The sequence below is a fragment of the Etheostoma cragini genome, chromosome 16 (assembly GCF_013103735.1).
Source record: "Etheostoma cragini isolate CJK2018 chromosome 16, CSU_Ecrag_1.0, whole genome shotgun sequence".
NCBI classification, from domain to species: domain Eukaryota; kingdom Metazoa; phylum Chordata; class Actinopteri; order Perciformes; family Percidae; genus Etheostoma; species Etheostoma cragini.
The window spans coordinates 8,257,427-8,279,058 of NC_048422.1; the positions used below are offsets into that span (position 1 = coordinate 8,257,427).

Genomic DNA, 21,632 nt, shown 5'->3' on the forward strand with positions numbered 1-21,632 from the left:
AGAAAATTCGGTGACTTTAGAAGCTGTTTTACAATTATGTTTTGACTATATTTGACTTGTCTCTTCATTCTAATACTTTACCTCCGAGCGAAACTTCCTCAAAACTGCCATAGACTCAAAGTAAAGGAAGTCCGACCATTCAATGTGACCCTTCTTCTCAGGATCTAGCGCTGCAAACTGGGCCAGGACCTCCTCCTCTTGCTCATCAGTCAGGTCCTTATCAAACTGCTGCTTGGATGCAAAGTGGCGGTACTGCAGCAGCTCATCTGACACCAGGCAGGACTCTGCAGCAAGGAACAATTCATGACATCAGACCTAATTGGTGACCGAGCAGGCTTGCTGATTAAATTAACTTACTGTGACTCATTCTCTACAACACGCAGGACCACTTCCCACTGTTTGCCCTACATACAAGCTTCAGAATAATACCACACATCTGGAAGTAGACAATGGGGAGGGCAAATAATGTGATACCTCTAAAAATGATCAATACCATAAAAAGGTATAAAGAAAACAATGTACGCAGTACACCATGTTTTTTTTCTCACAAAACCTTTTTCAAACTACATTCAGTATAGTCTAGATTGAAAACATTCAAAACTGACAAAGTACTACTACTACTGCTTTTCTTCTTATAATTTCCTTTCGGAGGTTTGGAATCTTTTTTGAAGAAAATAACAGATGTGGAAAATTCAACTTATTAGACTTTACAGAGAGTCTCCGGCCAACATTGCAATCCCTAGACCTATTTTAGACATCCCCTAAATGCCAAAAGTTTAATGAACTTGACAGTTTTATCAAAACGTATTTTCTAACCTTGAACTGGTGACTCACCTGGGATGATCTTGCACTGCTTAAAGGTCTCCAGAAGGCTGTACATTTCTTCCTCTGTTAGGAGTAGATTCAGATTATCCTGCAGAGAAGGGTAAGATGAGGGCAGAGAGTTACACTTGATAAAAAAAAAGCTATGCTCTCACAATTTCTTTTCTAGTCGAGTGGTACATTCCTTGATGTGTAATAATTGAGTGTGCTCTAATTACATGGACTTAGTCCCAGATGAACCACCCTGCAATTATAATCACAAGCACACAAAGAGTTGGATTGTGAATCCATTCAAGCCACTAGTGTTTCCCAGGTGATTTACATGTGTGGCTCTATTTCTTACTAATTACACACTAATGAAGAATAATGAAGAGAGTGAAAGAAAGCTGGAAAGAAAATAGAGCTTTCCAGTTGATCAGTGGAACAACTACAGTAAGTGCAAAGTTGCATAAGGCTAGATATTTCTCATAATCTTCATAATTTTTGGTAGCAAGAAATATGCCATGTCATGCTAGTGAATATTATGTTTCCCCTCTTACCATTCCATCCATAATTAGTGTAAACTCATCCTACTTTAATGGCAAAGGGCCAAAGTTCAATAACCGTAAATGAGAGCACAGGTCTACTTAAAATACAAAAAAAAGCTAATTTCAATGAAATATGCAATTAAATCAAAAATGTATTTGGATAACAAAAAAAAACAATGTAATCTGAGTTTTGGGAAATGAACACCATGAAATTCCCAGCCATCAGCAGGTGATGCTGATTTGAATATTTATATTTGTATATTATTTGTACATTATTTATTATTACAGTTGGTTTATAGGCCTTGTTCTGTCAGGGCTTCATAAAATCTACATAAATGAAAATGTGCAACCGCCCACCCTAAAAAAACAACAATGAAAAACACCCTCAAGCTCAGAAAATAACAGCAAATCCAAAAAAAAGGTCAACCAAAAAGTATTTAAAAATAATAAAATCCCAGAGACATACCACTGGAAGATGAGTTCTGGGAGCTGTTAACACACCTGCCTCATCAAGATCACAGTAACTGCCAACACCTTCCTTACCCAGCAGTAAGGAAGTGTTTACAGATCAAGAGAGTGTACTACAAATGTATCTAATTATTCATTACTAAAATGCACTGCCTTTAATACTACCCAGTCCTTCCTTACATAATCTGGGTGCTGCGAGTAGGTGGTGTTGCTTAACTTAATGTTAATGTACATGGAAATTTGGTTAATATGAAGAAACTCACTCTATTCTGCACAATTAACCTCTACATACCCAACTCTAATGGCTGTTTCAAAGTCAAAGAAATCTAAAAAAAAAAGGAAAGCCTGCACCAGAATAATAGACTCACGTACTGTCTGTCTCTACAAGACTGTAGCGATGCAGTCTGGGACCCGGCGTCCTTGCCAAAATGTCAACAGCGGGGGATTATTAGTATAAAGTGCCCGGCCTGACTGAGAGCTATGCTGCCCTTCAAAGGCAAAAGACTGTAACTTTGTATTTGAATAAAAATAGTGAAAAAAAGAAAATAATGGGTTGTCTTAACAGTTCCATTCAAAAGTCCAAAGAGAAACCAAGGCAGAACACTGTTTAACACCAGCTACTGCTCTTTGACTTTGTTTTGGAACCCTCAAACCGAGGTAAGGTACTCTGCCTTTGTTTAGCCGCGCGTCAATATGAAGTTACTGTGTGTTGGAACTGTTGTTAAAGGTACTCTTTGTTGTAATGTCCATTAAAGTTTGCCTCGTTTTAAGTTACAGAGTAGCCTGTTTACACTAGATTGTATACAAGTGTTCCCAAAAGGATTTTGTAGAAGTTTGAGCAACAAGTGTTTTTATGTTGTTAAATGTCTTTACTAAAACATCTAATTGCCAGATTTCCAGTGTACTACCTATAATTCATTTGGCTGGACAGCTAAAAAACTTTGTCATTTTCATCTTCAAATTGAAAAACCCTCCATTTTCTCCTGCATTGTTTTGCACTCATTCTTTAGTGGCTGCTCTCTGCAGCTTCGCACAAACACCAAAGCCATTAAAAAGCCCAACGTGGATATATTTTAAGAAGAGAATAACATGTGAAACTGTATTGTGAGCTGCAGTACCATACACGATAAAGTCTTCAAATCTATTGAGTAGGTATCTTGCTGTCATTGATGTGGGAAATTGATCTTATTAGTTATAGTATTGAAACATTATGTTTTCCATGTCTCATGAACAATATGTTACATTATATATCACGCTGCTGGAGATCACTTTTAGCAACTGGTTGTTCTAGTGCCTTACAGTTCCAGTTCCGCCTCCAGAAATTGAATGCCACATGAAATTCAATGTCATGTTTGTCTTCTGAGTAATGATTAAAAATGTCCTTTAGCCATGTGGGAGGGGTTTAAAAGTGAAAACAAAATTCAAAGTAATGTTTCATATCTCTCTGCATGGCCTCTCTTATGTAGCCTACCCTGTTTTCGTTTTGTCATTGTCATTATTAAACATTATTGACCTCATGAACTTGATTGAACTGAAATTCCTCCAAAAATGTGAAAAAAAGTGAGATGAGAATCAATAAAGAACCAAACAAATTGGCCATACCTTCATGAGGTAACTGTTTTCTTAGTATGTCCTAAGCCAGACATTGTTTCTGTGCCTCTCTAATGTTCATCAACGGTCCGAAAAACAGTTAAACCGGCCATCTGACATGGGTGCTATAATTAAACTGTTGTCTGTCTGGTAACATTTGCATCTAAATGTAGGCTTATGTGGATGTCAGATTCAAAAATGTGAAACTTATTAATCATGAATTAAGGGTTTTAATGCAGCACTGACACTGACATCTGGAAAATAGACACAAAAGGCCCCTTGGGGGGGGGAGGGTATAATAATGACACCACATTCTAATCTTATTCTGGTAGCTTGCATAAATAGCTCTTTGAGACGTTCTTGTTCAAAAGCACATGACAGCATTGATTGTGTGATTTAAAATAACTCACATATAGGTTCAATGCCAAAAGTTTTATTGAATTCTAAGCTGCAAGGATCAGTATTTATGTGATCAATGAATCAGATGTCTGTGAGATGTGAAAGATGTCATTGGTAGTGACGTTACAACTAGATCATGACATTAGTGAATTATCACACAACCCTGTTATTAATCTCATTTCCAGCTGCACATTGTAAATTAAAAATATTGAGAAAGCTGCATACTTGTTTCCCAGAAACATCTTGCAGCTAATTCATCATAGTGGACACGAACAGGACTCAAATGCATAATGTATAAGCTGTAGGAATAAAGTCTTTACTTTGACTGAATCACGACCCCTGGATCTTCACCCTTACCAGCTCACAGCAAGTATTAAAAAGAAGTCGGACGTGACGGGAATAACAGGAAGACTCAAACGCAAGGCTCAAAAAGGCAAATGGGTTTATTGTTCGGAATGAGAGGAAAAGTGGAGAAGCAGACGCCAGGGATGGGGACGGGGACGCAGAGACGGGGGAGCTTGAGGAGTCATGAGGGTGTGGATTCTCGAGGAACGCGTGGGAGAGCCAGGAGCGAGGACCCAAGGAAGAGACACTGGAGCTGGGAGTGGAGATGGAGATGGAGACAGGTTGAAGCAGGGTGCTGTGGGAGGGGGGCCGAGAGGAGAAGCCAGCTGACCGGAGATGGGAGAACAAGAGTGGTGGCAGAGACAGGGATACTGGAGCAACGATGAAGCGACGAGCGGATGAAACGCCGGGGTAGATATACTGTGGTTGATTGAAGATGGCAGGCGGGTGTGAGCGGTGGGACCAGGTGATTGTGGATGAGACTCAGGTTTGTGTAGTCAGCTTGGGCCAGCCGGACCACAACTATACCACCGGACTATAAAGAAAGGCCCCTTGTGTTAATGAAGCCTTTCCTCATCTGATTGGCTGCCAATGAGCCATACATGCAGCAGTCTGCTTAAAAGGCTAACTGTAAATCCACTTTCAAGGAAAGTCAATCAATCTGCCAGAAGCATTCTCCGGGTCCTGTGTGAAATTAAATGTCAGATGCAATGACGGAAGAAGGGAATTTGTAACAGCTGACTGCGGTGCTAACCAAAAAGCTGCTCTCTTTAGCCATGAGAAAAGTACATTCAAAATATGAATAACTCTCTCTCTCACTCTTTCCCCTAGCTGAATTGTCTTCTTCCGCCCCCATTCCTCACACACCGTAGGATCCAGCCTAAAAAAGAGGACCTTTTTAGTGTCCTTTCTCTGATTGTGTGAAAACATCCCCCTCTAAGCGCAAAATCTGGCAAGTGATTTTGCTTCTCAGGGCTCCCGAAAGACACTCCACATTGAAAGGTCCTCCAGCAAAACCACTCACCAGCTGTTTATGCTTGAATTAAAACAGATTGCATTATGGCTCTTGGTGATCACCAGAGAATCATCAGCTTTAGCACTGGCCTTGAATTCCTGATTAGAAAGTGGGTGATTTAATGTTTTTAAAAAACTCTCCCAGAACATTGCCTCGCTTTATTTGACCTAGTTAAATTATTTTTGCAGTAAAAACAGCTGCTGCCATAATGAACAATAACCTGCCTGCATAAACGCCTGTCCTATAGTCCCCACAAAGTTAGGCTATATGATGTTGATGATTCTGGCTTAACACATGACTTTCCACAATCTTTGGAACATGTGTGTAATGTACGCCAGACAGTCGTCTCTCACTACATCCATATTCCAACATTCGGATACATTGGAGAATTTATTTTTTGGAGAGGGTGCAATGTTGTGTCTTGACAAGCTGTAGCAAGTGAACGTTAAAGGCAGTCACAGTTGATTTCACTTGCTGCTATGATCCCTGGTAAATGTACTCAGCTGTGGCTAATTAATGTTGCCAACTCACTGACGCTTAAAGGAATCAGATTCATCGTTAAAGCTATTAGTTCCACCTGTGCTTTTCCTGCTATGACACGTCAATATGTCTCATGTGGGGGGGTGACGTTTGTTATGTTATGCTCTCTGTATGTTGGTATCTGTACATTTACACCTGCATCCCAGTTTTAACAACCCCTTAAAAGCTCTGAATCAGCACTGTCTCTCTATGAAGCTAGCATTAGCTCTAGCAGCTACACTATGGAGCATCATTAGGCGTCATCAATCAGATGTCAAGACCTTGTCAGACGTGTATAACAGCAGTTTGTCCGTATTCCAATAATTGGCCAACAAGCCTTTATCAACAAAAAAACTTGATCAATCTCAGTTAATTTATACAGAAATTGACTTTCATCTAAAAGATAGATGGTTTTAGATAAGAACCCTGGGAAGTATTTAAGAACATGCAAAGTTGCGTTTGATCTAATCTGATTTTACGTCTGTAGAACCAGAAGATAAACTGGTGATTATATGCACCACTTGCATTTATGAAAACCGCATGTTAGTTGTCCAGCAAGCGTCAGTGGCAGTGAGCTGTGCAGACTTACACAATAGTAGCAGCTCCAGCCGGTAACAGTGTGGGCCGTGTCTCTCATCTCCTGCAGGGCCTCGGCACGCAGGTAGCCCAGCTCCCTCAGGCAGCCGTCGTGGAACATCCGAGTGCAGATCCTGCATGGGTACAGGTCGTCGGCCGTCCACACCTCACACACTTCACACATCTCATCGCTCGGTGGCTGAGGTAAAAACAGAGTCAGATTGTGTCATGTATATTAAAGTGCTCATATCCTTTTCAGGTTCATAATTGTATTTAGATGTTGTGACAGAATAGGTTTACATGGTTTAAAAAAAAAAAAAAAACATTTTTGTTGTTTTGCACATTGCTGCACAGTCTCCTCTTTTCATCCTGTGTGATGAGCGCTCTGTTTTAGCTACAGAGGGAGACATCTCACTTCTGTGCAATCTTTGTTGGGACTCACACATTTTTTGGGAGTCACACACGCTAGCAGCTAGGCGAGCATTATAGCGTGTGTTACAAAGTGAAACAAGTTCATCACAGAAGTAAAGGCTGGACTACAAAAGAGCTCTTTGGAGCAGTTTGGGAAATGGGTTTTTTGTTAAAGAAGGTAAGTCCCTTTGGGACACTATAAAGGAAAGCCAAAAAGCATTACATGAGCACTTAAAGATTTTAGAGATCAATCGTCTTCATCAGGCAGACATGGTGATTACAAAGGCACAAAAACAAGCATTGCTTCCTCTGCTGTGCATGAAAGCCCTGAATACCAGGTCAGGTGGAAAGATTAGGAATCAGTCCATGAGTGGTAGGAGTGTGGTTAAATGGGGGGGGTGGGTATTGTATAATGTATTAGTGGTTTTTGTTGTGTTCTTCGCTCAGGGTCGACGTGAAAGAAAAATGATATCTGGGTCCTCGTCTGACATGTGTAAATATGTGTTCATAGTCTAATTTTCTCCATATTTTCAGTAGAGTCTATTTATACCCAGGATACACAGCTGTCAACCCAGGGAAAATGCTTGATTGGTTAACTATGCAGGAAACCTCAGTCATGCCTTTCAAAACAGATTTTGTTAGAAGTTAGATTTTGTCAAACCCCAACGGCCTTTTTATGTCCATTGTTTGATTATTTTCTAAAAAAAACCTGGATAGAGTGTTTACATTTAAATGATCCGAGAAACATTGTCAATTTCCATGTTTCCTTTGTATCTCTTTTCAGTGCTACGTCCCCAACTTCAGGGCGGTAGACATATCACAGATGAGACCTTGACAAATTTTCTCAGTCACAGCTTATCCTATTGTAATGACACACTAGTGTGATCTGTTATTATTGCTAGGGAGATGCTTTTATTTCTGTGCCTCTTGTCAAAGTGCATCATTGGCTGTACAGCAAGTTGCCAGGCAATGTTTACTCTTTGCAAAATAGAAAAGCTGATGGTGTTAGTGCTCCTGTGAACTCCATCCCCTGTTAGTCAGCATCGCCCTGGATATGGTCACCTCTCTGGGCCACATCCAAAGCAGCCCGCCCACAAGATGTTTGGCTGTGAAGAGCCCTCACGCAAAACCAAAAACAACAAATCTCACAGCTAGTGTTGAAATAAAAGGGGAAAAAACGTTGTAATAATACTTTCTCACCTTCAACAATGGTATTGAGATAAAGTGAAGAGTCCATTTACAGCCTGGCGGAGATGCATTATCATAGTGCCTTACTTGGGGGAGGAACAGAGATAATGCCCTGCTGTTGCCATGGTGATTTTTTGAGATTTTGCATACATCTCATAAATCTCAGGATTAGGGGATTTGTTAACATGAAAGGTATTTTGGTTACGCGTTACTTGAAGGTATCCACATAACAGTGACATGACACTGACATAACGCTTCTTTTAGTAAGTGTCACACCAAATTATGATTAGGGTTAGAGTTCATCTGTCATTAGAGTGTCATGTGTTCATGAAAGTGTCATGACACTCTCATGTAAATACCTTCAAGTAAAGTGTTTCTTTATGTATTCTTGATCTAAACATGAATAAGCTCACTAGCCACCGCTCTAGGCCATCATTTAATACCTGCTCTTTCTTTTCCAGCTCCACCTCTACAGGCTGGTCATCATCGGCGTTCCTTTTGGGCCGCACAAAAGCAGGCGGCGTGAGCTGATGGCTCTTGTCAAGATCTTCAGGCTCCACTCCTTTTCCGTCCCGTAGCCTCGACCAAGACTCCTGGTTGACCTTACACTCGTCCTTCGCCGGCCCAGAGGACTGGTGGAAGGTTGAAGAACCTGCGCTATTTTCGGTCTCCTCTTGCTCCGCCTGCTGGGTGTTCTTGTCGGGATTGGCTGAAGGTTTAGCAGGCCCCTCGCCGTCCTCCACTTCTCCGTCTGCCTGTTTTGCTGGGGCAGGTCGGTCCTTAATGCCCGCCTGGAAGGCGGAGACGACAGCGTTGCATTTCTGCACCTTCTCCACCTGCTGCTTCTTTGACATGAGCACTCCCATGGCTGCAGACAGATGGACAGAGAAAGAGAACATTTACACAAGTGTGCTTCATTGACAATCTCAATAAAAATTAGTTAACAGATCTCATGCACGATTAAAGGCCTCTTAAAATTTGGTTTCAAATTTTCATTATTTTCAACAAAATAAATTAACTTTTCAAGACTAAATAAGGAACAATACAGGTTACAGTAAATCAAATCTCCCTCAATTACATTCATCATAAGATGAAATCTCCATATGTACACCAGTCTGCATCATCCCGACTGTGCGGGTGTGGTTTGAACAGCAGCATAAGCAGACACCACAGTTGTCATCTAATTGTGATTCAAACATTGTTGAGTTGTGATTAATGTGCATGGAAGAACGTAATATCACTTTTTGCCCAATGAGGTGCGCCCACATGGAATCAGTAAGAAAAGCGAAAAACAAAATGTCCCCCATTGTAAGCCTGAAAAACAAAACACATTCTGAGGGCCTTTGACTAACCTTCACCTTGACCAATACATGCTCTACACATTGAAACATCTACCACATACATTAGTGTTGGGTATTGTTTGGGTATTTTCCAATATCGTTGAACCAATACATTTAAGACAATGGCAGCTGCACACTGTAAAGTCACAATGTTGGAATCTTCTACCGTAAAATACAGTCACAATTTACATTGTTTAACTATAGCTATCAGCATTTTAACCGTGTTTAATCCAGCTACAAGCTAACGGTAGGATAACAGTACCGTTTACGTAGGTTGCATCGTTTAGGCAACGATGCCATATTAGCATCAGGTACCGGTACCCTACGCTAATATACTGTTGTGTACAGTGTATCCATACACACCTGAATGTCCTCTAGTGGTGCCACACGGATGGAAAACTAACAGATGAACTCTCAGACGCAATCACGTTTTTCTCTTGGGAAAAAATACAAGGACAAGGTGAGAACTTGCTTCTGTCAAAAAGAGATGAGATTATGAACCTATTACAAAAAATATTTAGTCTCCTTGCACATTGCATCTCAGACTTACTGAGTGGCTTTCTAGCACTCAAGAGCTATGTCCTTTTAAATCTCCTAAATCTCTTTTCATCCGCAACAATTTCCCTGAACTCCCTGAACTCCCTTCCTCCTTTTTACCAATGAAATCTCCCCATCTGCTCCACATTTCTGTGCCTCACACTCTCTGCTATAGTATTTGCTATACTAAACTGTTCAGTCAGCATGAAGATGTGGATGCTGACTGCTGTGAAACAATCCGATCGCAGTCTTTTGTTGTTTGAATCCTATCTTCTGGCTTGACCCCTGTGAGAAGATTCTGAAAGCAGTGGCGAGATCTCGGAGAACAAAGCGACATGAAGCAGGGTTCACGTCCCAATGTTCTGAAGGTTTAATGAGACACACAAGGATATGCATATTCTAACAGCTGCTTTATTCATTAAGTTCAGGTCTAGTAAGATAAGAGAGTCAGGATGGGAGGAGGGATTGTCTCAAGGTCTCGTCACACAGATAGGAAAACAGTTTTCTAGTGCACTCTAGGATACACACAACTTTCTTATAGCCTCTCACAGAATGGAATGTCCCATTACCAGGATGACTGAGATTAACTTTTTGCTTAATTGATTTGAGTGACAAATATAAAGGTGTAAACTAAGAAAGTAAATCCTGCAACTCACATTGAAAAAACACTACATTGCTTAGTTTTTCTAAAATATATAATAATGCAATATAAAATCCTAAATAGCAGATATTTGAGAAAAGAAAAGCTTGTGTGTCTGTGATGCCTTTACCCAAAGGTTCCTCTTCATATCGTTGTGAGCCTTAAAACTTTACATATTGATGCAGAGATCTATCCTTTGCGCTAATGTGTCTGTGGTTCTCCCCAACTCATCATTGTAAGGATGTCATGCTGAATGCCATCCTGGCATCCACTGAATGCCAATGTATAAATGTTTGTCTGAGTTCTTAAAAATCATTAAAGTGCTCATATCATGGTCATTTTTAGGTCCATAATTGGGTTAAGAGACTGGACCTGAAAAGGTTACCATGGTTTCATTTTTAAAAACACCAATTATTTTTGATTTGTTTTGGCTCCTCTTTTCACCCTGTGTTTTGGGTTCTGTTAAAGCCACAGAGTGAGACATCTCACTTCTTTTCCATCTTTGTTGGAAATCGCACATGCGCATTACCTAGGCAACGATTACCAGCCAGTCAGAAGCAGAGTATGTGGGCGTACCACACTAACAGCTAGGCAAGCATTACAATGTGTGTTACAAAGTGACGCAAGTTTGTCTTGGAAATAAAGGCTGGACTACAACAGAGCTGTTAGGAGCAGTTTGTGAACAGTGTTTTGTGTTGGAGGTGGTAAGACCCTTTGGGGTGGACTTTTCACTTTTAAGCATATTACATGCACAAAAAAGATATGTAGCACAATTAAGGAAAGGTGAAAAAGCCAATAAGCCTAACAAGAGTACTTTAAGATTTGTGAAGGTTTGAAAGGTCACGTATCCCCATTATCTTGTCATCCAAAAAAAAATGGATAAGGTTTCAAATTACAGCACACACACAAAGCCTGTAAGTAACATGCAGCTACTGGCCTGTTTATATTCTACCTTGTCTTACTATGTCTGTCCAAGAGCAATGTCCTAGGAGCTGTCCTTCTTGGAACACCTATCTGTGAAGACCTTTTCAAAATGGTTGACCACCAACAAGTCTTCAGCGCTTCGACAAACAAAGATGGAAAATGTCCAACATTTCTGCAAGCCCGTTTTTGTTTTTACACACACGGTTTTTCAAGCAATGTTTCACGTTTATACTTAGATTTAATGCTGAGCAAATTTCCCATCCAAATTTCTGAAATGAACCAGGGATTCATGCTGGTGTCACTTTCCAACCAAATGTAATCCTCCCTGACCTTTAGGCCAGCGAGTAACGCACCTGATTTCTAATCAGTTAATTAACTTCCAGAATTATGTCAGGAGGCCAGATTTTACAGTCATCTCAGAGAATAGAGAGTTGACATTTGGTGTGTGTGCATATAAAACGTGTACTTGTTTTTATCAGTTCTATGCATGGTCAATGCTTATACAAAGCATCAATCACCACTACTAGCTGAGTTAAGCCCTCCATAAATAAGTGGCATCACTTCTTCTCAATGCAGAATGCAGAGTTGAGTTAATATACTGTAACATGAGAGAAAATGTCATTATTTTCTCTCTGCAGGTTTTGCTGGGTATTAAAGCAATATCATTTGCCTAAATGCAGACAATTTGATTATGACAATGGTTATTGTTTCCTTTTAACCATCATTTACCTGTGATGAGTTCCTTTTAATAAAACACGAATCATGGAATAAATCATTTTCATTTGATCATTGTGCTGGAATCTGCCAACTCCCAGGAACTCTGTCCCAAAATGTTTCCAGTTATTGCATAATTTCTGAACATATAAGGTAAGGCTCATCATACACTGTAAGGTATGGCATAGACTGACTTAGTTCTGATTTCTACTTAAGTGAGACACAACAGTGAATTCCAATATTGAAAAAGGGTGCCTCGTGGATTCAAGTTGATTACATGGTACTTATGGGACATGTGTCTTTGCTCTCAAATGCAATCCCATCCATCCACGCTTCACATAAGTGCTTGTGTGAAATTCAATCGCATTTATCTGAAGTGAAATGGGAGTCATTCCCTCTCTCTTCCTCCCAGGCTAAGGCTTTAATAGCCTTGTAGGCCTTATGTGCTCAGGCTGCTGGACTCCAGGTGCATCATACACTGTAGAAGCTACAACACTCATTTGCATCACACAGACTTTAGCGCAGGCTGCACTGTCTCAGGTTTCATGCATTTCAACAATCCAAAACACATCTAGGGAAACAAACAGTTAAATATCATGTCTTCATAGATAAAACACATCAAAAGCGTTTTGATTTCTTTTTTTTACTTTGGTTTCCTTTTAATGCAGACAAAACAGAGGCAAAGTAGTACGTTATTTATAACTGCATGAATATCTATTTTGGCTGGTGTGTCTCTAAAATAAGGTCAAAGGTCAAGTTAGCTAAAGCATAGATTCCTGCTGCCTGTAGGGATTCATTAAATAGGTCTCATCAGACTCATTAAACCATATTGTTAACGTTGTCCACACTGGTAAAACAACCCGGTCTCATGGCAGTTCGTGAAATGGTCACATCGTTTTGATTTATTTTGTGTACATATCACGATTTTTTAACGTGACCATTTCATGAACTCCCATGACACTGGGCTGCTCTTGGGGAAGCAACAATAGGGAAATGAAACGCCACATGCTCAACGGTGACAACAACTCATGCCGGTACACAAACCGCAGATTCTGGGGGACGCAACAACGGGATGGTTGTGGTTAGGGAAAAAAGAACAGGGAAAGGAACCGTTACACGCGGGACACGCTGACAACAACGGGACGGTTGTGGTTAGGAAGAGAAAATTGCGGAAAGGAACTGCGACACGCGGGACATGATCCCCGGTCTCAGGGGTGAAAGTCCTGTGTTGTTTGACCAGTTCACCAACCCAAACAACCATTACTACCATAATTGTTCAGTGATTACAAAATAGGCTTGCCATTGAAATACATAAAAATACAACGACATTAATGAAATCTGTACACAAATCAATAGATTAAATAACGTGACAATTTCACAAACTGCTGTGAGACTGGGCTGGGTAAAAATGACTCCAACTAGTATACTCTTAAATGCCAACACATGGTTGAAATTATCACTGAAACTCATGCCTATGGATTTGCTGATGCTAGATGGTCTACATGAAATAAAAAAGGAGCAAATGTTTGTATTGAACAGCCAAGAACACTGAACAAAACTATAAAATGCCACACTTTCTGTTTTTGCCCCCATATTTTAAGCTGAACTCAAAAACCTAAACTGCACATTTTAGAGAGGCCTTTTATTGTGGCCAGGCTAAGGCACACCTGTGCGATAATCATACTGTCTAATCACAATCTTGATATGCCATCACTGTGAGGTGGATGGATTATCTCGGCAAAGGACAAGTGCTCACTAACACAGATGTAGACAGATTTGTGAACAACATTTGAGAGAAATAAGCCTTTTGTGTACATAGAAAAAGTCTTAGCTCTTTGAGTTCAGCTCATGAAAAATGGGGCCAAAAACAAAGGTGTCCCGTGTCTAATTTTGTTCAGTATAGTACAGCCCTAGACTGCTTTGTGCCACAGAGCAGAAAAGGAATGGAATAGGTGAGAAATTAGCAGAGGACAGTGAAAAACCTTTAGTTCCAGGCCAGAAAACAAAGGACTCGTATGCTAACTGCTAAGCCTTGCTCTGCTTTATGGAAAAAAATGGCAAAGCCCTCCTGTAGTTTAACAACTGCCAGCAGCATGCTGAGAATATACAATGATTAAAATACACACATTCTGGATAGGCTGTTATCCTAACTGCAGGAATGACAATCAACTCAGTTGGTTTAGCATAGATAAGCTTAGGCTGAAAGGTCGTTTTTCATTATGTTATTGCAGCAGTAGTTTTTAATAGCATTGAAAAGAGAATATAATAAAGGTGTTTCATCATGTCTTTTGAAAATAAGTAGAGAATTCACAGTAACAGAACCCAAATGCGTCTATCTCGGCTAGTATTTATTTCCACACACTGATTAAACAAAAATCTGCCGAATGCACATTGTACAGCACCTTTTTAAGATATCTTTTACGCATTTTGACTTTATTGATAGAGACAGGAAATACATGGAGACCCTGACCTTAGAGTCGAGACCAAGGAGATAATTAACGTGTTGGAACGTCTGGTAAACAAAATATTTGTATTTATTCTGACTTTGTCTTAAATCTTTTCCTGTGATTCAACTGGTCACAAGGAATATGCAGTCTGTGACGACGGGTCACACAAAAACACAGAGCATGAAGCATCACAAGAAAATCCAACAAAAGGCTGGGACCTATGATGTTAAATTATTGAGCATCCACACATTTATCGGCAATCCATCCAACAGCTGTTGAAACGTTTCACTCAAAAAACACAAATGTCAACCTCATGGTGGTGCAAGAGGTATAGTCAGCACATTACCAAGTCAGTAGGATTCATCCTCCAGGAACCATGAATGTCTGTACAACAAGTACTTCTTCAGTCCGGAGAAGGGGTGGACTAACTGACTGACTGACTGAGAATCAGACTGACATTGCATTCCCCAGAGCCAAGCCACTAACATGGGGAACAAGTCAAGGTAGCTTTTAAATTGGATACTATTTGAACCACTATACACATATGAAAATCCCCAAGCGGAAATGCCAAAACAGCTCATACATGCACTGTAAATACAGCCTATGTGTTGATTGCAATACAGGATGTCTGACTGATTATTAGAGGGACTAAATTATCCACTGGAGTGACCTCCTTGCTCTTACTCGGAGCAGCACTGGCACAGATATCAGCGACAACCTTTCGATGCCAGAAATGTCAACTTGTAAACTGTTGCTTCTTTCACACAGAACCAAGATAAAATAAGGAGTCTTAAAGCGTTGGCATGCATGGAGCTTGCCTTCATGCATTGCCTTGCAATAATGGTATGGGTGAAGTATTGATAAGATGCTTCTACCACAGCTGGATCCTCAATTGCTCTGCAGTGCAGATAATGGACCATTTTAAATGAGATAATCAACAAAAAACAAATGATTCTTTAATGGCCAGCAAAGTGAATAGGATTAATCAACATCAAGACGGAAATGAGAAATAATAACAATAAACTAAGTGCTATTACAAGCCCCAAGGTCTTCGCACACTCCATCAAATCAATAACTAGTCAGTGGCACAAACATAATTGAAATATTCTTTGAAAGTCAAGCACTCAAAAGTCTAAGTCAAAACCTTATTTATCCATGATAGAACAAAACGATTAAATAAATGTAAAGGAAAGAGGGAACAATGGTGTCTATCTTCCTGCATTATTAAAAAATACCACACCGCATCTCATTTGTCATTTCAGTACAATAGCAGATTTAATGGAAATGTACACTCAAATATGTACAGTGGTATTGTATGATGCCAGAGGGAAGAGGAAGACATGTTGTTGGAAAATCACGCATGTATTCTTCAAACAAAGCTGGAAGTGTGAAGCCACTGTTGATGAGAAAATATCTGAGCAAACAGAAGACCTTGTCATTTTCAGGTGAACTTGTGAATTTTAAATATGAGCTTCATGTTTTGTTTTTTTTCCTACTCGTACAAAGCTATTCTGACACAAATGGGTCAGTGGCTGACTTTGATTCATTAGGTAAATAGATAGTGCTGAGTAAACTGTCACTTGGTTGCCTCACATGTCTGAGATCCTAAAGCCTTTGACCACAAGCCTGTCAAACCCATCATCCCAATTTCCTGTCTGACTGACAGCAGCATTCGTGCAGCTCAACACTTATGTGCACTTTATAATAACAAGAGATAGGTTATGTTTTTGTTTTCCCTGCATGACAGCACTCGAGTGAGTATCTACAGCAAATACATGTAAATCACACTGTTCATTGCAATCTTATTTGTGTACCAATTTGTATTTATAACATTGTACTCACCAAGATAATTGCTGAAATCTGACAAAGCTAAACAGTAGGGGGCAAGAAACCAGCAGTAAGATGATCAAACAGGTTTTAAACACAGCACCAAGTTAGCCAAAATCATTCAAAGACACAATCACGGGCCAAATGTTAAAGTATTATCCAAACAGTCTGTTTTGATAATAAAAACATCCATCCAAATTTATAGATTTACAGCCTTACTTTCTGATGTGTTGCAGCAGTATTTCTTTAGTGAAGAGTAAGAAATGTAAGGAATTATTTGAAAGTAAATTAACAATTACAGTTACTAATGCTCTATTCTCCAATGTTGGGCTCGGCTTGTTCACTGTTTTTTTCCAGAGTTTGTTGAGTGGTTGATATCAGTTTGGTTTGCAGCCAGACAGGTTAGGGTAACCCTAACCCAGGACCCGTCCTCTGATTTTCTTACCCTGTTAATCTTACTCTAACCCTAACCAATCTCCCTTCTCATGCCTAAAACTAACCCAACCAATGAAGGCAACAAGTGCTAGCCAATCAGAAGCAGAGTAGGGCGGGTCATGACTTTTGCCATTCTATAAAAACAATTGCGGTATCTAGTACATACGTTAGCTTGGAGCGGGGCGCTAACCTCTCCCGCTAACCTCAAAGTTGTCTTCTGTTCTGTTCTGGGCTGCTAGCTAGCTTGCTAATATTAGCGAGCATGTGGTTTTCTTCGGACTTTGAGTACCGCTTATCCAACTTTAGGGCTAGCATTAAAAAGCTGCTGGTAAATAACTAGAAAATGTAGCCTGCCTTCTGTGCCTTCTTGTTTGCATCATGTTTGATCATCTGACTGCTTGTGTTTCTTTTTCCATCACACTGCTAAAATGATTTTGACAGATATCCCAGATCTCAGCAATTGGCTCGGTGAGTACGAAGTTGTCATGCCTGATAGTTCTGATGCCCTCAACTACCAACAACTGAAACTAATTGTAAAAACAAGAATGGCAAATGTTCTTTCAAGTGCCAAATATAATCCAAAAAGCGACACCACTAAGGCTCAGCAGTCAACCAAATCCAGCCCCTTATATTACATTTGAAAGAGACACAGTTTGAGGAGGATGGTATAAAACTCCCCCAGGCTTGACGTTCAGTAGATTCTTGCAGGAGCAGCTGCCTCTGCTGCTGTGCTCTCCTTTCCGGACCCCTCTGAATGATTTAAATGCGCCTGGATAAAAAAAGATCTGGACGAAAGGGAAGGAAAACAGGGCCACTCCTTGGGGCAGAATCTGACATATATGGCAGAGTAAATGTAACTCTGTCAAACTGCACCGCAACAGAACATTCTGGAGATGGTGAGATATAGCAGCAACTGACTCGTTTTTTTTTTGTCTCGTGTGACATGATTTCAGATTCTCCCAGAGTCATTCATATTTCAAATACAGTTGGGAGAAGTGTATCCTTCATTTTTTTTTCCCAAGTCGGAGAAACATAATAAGGTTTAATATTCATACACTCTGGCTCCTGATTTATGTCAGCAATTCAATGTGGCGAGCACTCAGATGAAATAGCTCATAGGAGCATCTTGGTTGAATTAAATATTGATGATTTAAGAGGGAGGTGGCACCAAAGTGCTTTTAAATCCTCATGATTTTTAGATTTTAGATTTTCTGAGTAATTCTTTTGTAGCCCATCCACACTTCACTCATTCATGTTGCACCATCAGACCATATCAGGCCAAACACACTTCTTCCAATTATATCAGTTCACAACAAGAATGGCATTCAGCACACTGGACTGGTGTTCCATCATTGGTCACTTGGTGGATCTATTTTGGCTAGAGCAAGGATGTTATGCCTGAAAAGGGATCGAATCTTTAGTTTGAATTGGAATCAATGTTTTCTTATAGGCAGCCGTGTATTGGAAGCCAACAGGGACACCTTAAGGTCTGTATTAGTATTCAGTGCCACCATTGGGATGTTATGGAGGTCTACAGGGGCTCATATAACAGCCATTTATCAGTCTACAGAAAAAAGTCCATAACTACTTACAATGGTTAGTGTCACTTGGTCCCTCTATAGGCAGTTATATTGCTGATACGGATTATTCTTTCGGTTAGAAGTGTTCATATAAACAGGTCTGTTGTCGTTATAGGTACATTTGGAGATATAGCTTAAAGCTGTTGCGCAAGGTCACTGTGATAACGTGACAGACTGCCGTGTTCAATAATTTAGCTCAAATAACTTCACCTTTAAAGGTGAACGTTATACTTCATGTTTTCTAAAGAAAACGTAATTGAGTGTGTGTCAGAAGAACAACAACACATAATCTAGTGATTTCTCCGTAACATGTTAGGAGAAAAAAGCACTTTACTTCAAGACAAGTCAATAAAAAATGTGTAACAGAATCTTTTTTTTTTATTCATGACCCCTTTAATCATTTTGTAACACCTTGACCAATGCTTTATATGACAAACAATACAGCAACGTCATTTAAATCTGCTGTTTCTGGTTCTTCTATAAGACCACAAGACCTTGTTTACAAGCCCCCATTTCTAACACACTGTTATGTTAACATACATTTTACATGAAAGTGTGACGGTAATCTGTACCCGGCTTTACTCCCATGTTGTGTGAGTCAGTGTTCCTCTCACTGTACGATTCCCTTCCCAAAGCTGTTGGCTGTTACGTGCTGATTAGAATCCCAACCAGTCCTCCTTTTCATTCCTTGTTTCAGGGGAGGAGGGGGAGATTTTTTGAATGGAAGCATCACAAAGCATGCCTTTTCATGGGAAAGAATCCCCCTTTAGCTGAAAATCACGCCCATGGACCAGGGAAAGCTAAGAACTGGAACTAATTACACTAACGAGTTCACCCTCATCCCTGTAGTAGCAACGGAGTGGAATCATTAACATCCATTCCAAACATGCAAATGTACCTACAATTGGGCACACATAATAAATCCAATGCAAGAGGTGAAGTATGATTTTTTTTCTAGGAGAAAACTACCGCTTTGTGCATGAACCCACATCTCTCCCTCTGGCGTGTCATAGCCTCATCTCCCATCCTTATCCACAACAACAACAGCATTCTCTGCAAAACATGCTCAAGGCTCTACAAATTGAGGAAGGGTTTGAAATTCAGTTAGTGAATTTACCAAAAAAAAGGTGTCTGAATGGAAGAGGAATTTAAATCTCAATGCACCGTTGGACTGGAGACATCACGTTGGCATTCAGGCGCTGCCAGCCAGAGAGCCTGTGCCAACCAAAACGCTGTTGGAGAGCATAGGCTGCAGGGATCTGCCACAGAGTGAGGAGCAGGGCTCATTCCAAGGTTAACCCCGAAATTGGCTTGTTTGTGGACCTGTGTGGGCCGGGATACAACAACAACAGGGTTGTAAACAAAGACTGAGGGGGAGCTTAATGGACAGCAGAACTTCCCTGTGGGACATACTGTCGGATATGCATACATACTAAATAAGTAGGGCTGGGAAAAGTGGACAGAGTGGCTGGGGACCGAGCAAAGTATGTCTGCTGCAGGCATTCATAATAATCCATCCCTGCCATTAGTTGCTGGATAAGGTCAAAGGAGAAAAAAAAAAAAAAAAGCAGAAGCCGTCGCTTTAATACTTGTTCACACAATGACGTACCTGCACCAGTAATCCAAGAACTCCCTGAATTTGGTCTTTTTACTCGAATTTCTGCGTTTTTTTTTTCCCTACATAAACGGGAAGGGACCCAAAAGCAGCCAGGCCACCGGGAGACAGCAGCGCGAATTCCAGTTTGATAACAACCGCGACGCCCTGACCTAAATATGCATCCCATACAAGCATCTGCAGCACACCCAGCTATACGAGCCCCGTCACAGCCCATATCGCAACACCAACGTAATACAACTGGATGTAGACCAGCCGAGCGTCCCGCATGTCAGTTTTAGTTTGTTATGTAACCTCTTTAAAGAGGCTATGTGGACTCACCGTAAAGAGTAAAGGCTGGCTTTTTTCACACTTTATCCTTTCTGTCTCAAGCCCGGCAGTCCAGCATGGCAAGACTTTGCTCGAATGAAGTAGCCTATATGCGCCGTTACTCGCCTGTAGAAGCCCCGCAGAGAGATGAATGCCAGCAGTTTATTATTCCCTCCTTCCTCACAGTCCCACAAAGGACAATTTACAGTCGGAAGCAGCCTCTCTCCCCTTGGCAGCACTTCTCCAAGAACCGCGGACAGCTCCGGTGCTGAAATGTCTTTCCCTTGGAAATCTTTTTTTGTTTTTGTTTTGGTTTTTTTCTTCCTCCTCCCTCCTTTCTGAGCTACTCCCTCAGCATCTGATGAGGAGAGACACGCAGCTTGCTGGCTGATGGAGGCAGGAGGAGTCCTGACTGCAGACTCACAGGCGCCCACTGAAGTTCAATCACGGATTTATAACCATCATAGTTATATACCCCCCCCACCCCCACCCTCCACCCCCCTCCCTCTCTCCCAGAGCCCTGTGAGTACAGTCGTGATCATTTAGGTTAACAACTTGTGAGCTCCTCAAGCTTGATCCTGGAGAGTTTTGATTGGCCCCGGAACAACAGGTTCCTGCAGGTCCCAAAATAATGACGTTATTAGGAAAGATTCCTCAGCAGCCCATTAAGTCAGATCGACATTTTATACTTCGGAAGCGTTTAGAGAGTGGGTGTGCTGCTTTAAAGTTTGAATCCCACTCGAGTCGCTTTTTTTTCTCAGCAAAGGAAGCCTAACGTCAGAATTTAGCATATGTGTGACATGGAGGCATATTATGCATGCAGAGCTGCATCTGCACAGATTAAGCCGCTGAGAGGAGAACAGGGAAAAGATGAAAAGCTGCTATCAACTGTTAAAATTCACATTTCTAACTTTAATGTGGAAACTTGTGTTCTGAAATTGTTTTTTAGGCTACACAATTAGGGAAGTGTGTTCACTTTTATTTGGGAATTGCAACAATCTACCTTTTAGCACCCGGAAATATGCAATGTATTGAATTTTATTATCATTTTGTGGGATTTAAAAAAAAATGCCAGTAACAATGAGTTCATCCCAGACAGATGGATGCAGTAAACCAAGGAATTATCATTGATTTGACAATCCCCATTGTTGTCACTTTTATTAGAGTACCCTTTTCTATCTAAAGGACAGTGCCAGACAGAATTTCTCTTTTAAAAGAACATTATTTCCACAATTCATGTAATACCTATACACTGTCTTATTTCATATGTTTCTTGACAGTAAGAAACACGGCCACTTGTTAATGGGCAAAATACAAGCATATCTCATATATGTACAGTTGTGGTCAAAAGTGTACATACACTTGTAGAAAATCACAATGTTATGGCTGTCTTGAGTCTTCAAT

The 21,632-nt window shown here is 40.6% G+C and overlaps 1 protein-coding gene across 3 annotated transcripts in view; it reads right to left on the reverse strand.

Annotated features, from left to right (window-relative positions):
• phf24 (PHD finger protein 24) overlaps positions 1-21,632 on the reverse strand; it is a 44,478-nt gene that overhangs the window by 11,253 nt on the left and 11,593 nt on the right. Inside the window, exons 2-6 of one of the 3 annotated variants that reach the window (XM_034896481.1) lie at positions 20,241-20,270; positions 8,304-8,728; positions 6,275-6,460; positions 835-913; positions 82-284 (exon numbers count right to left, since the gene is read on the reverse strand). In XM_034896481.1, the coding sequence (XP_034752372.1) occupies positions 82-284; positions 835-913; positions 6,275-6,460; positions 8,304-8,726 (891 nt within the window). In that variant the 5' untranslated portion in view covers positions 8,727-8,728; positions 20,241-20,270. Of the gene's footprint in view, positions 1-81; positions 285-834; positions 914-6,274; positions 6,461-8,303; positions 8,729-20,240; positions 20,685-21,632 lie in introns of those variants that run through there. The other 2 variants (XM_034896480.1, XM_034896482.1) reach the window with 2 other exon arrangements.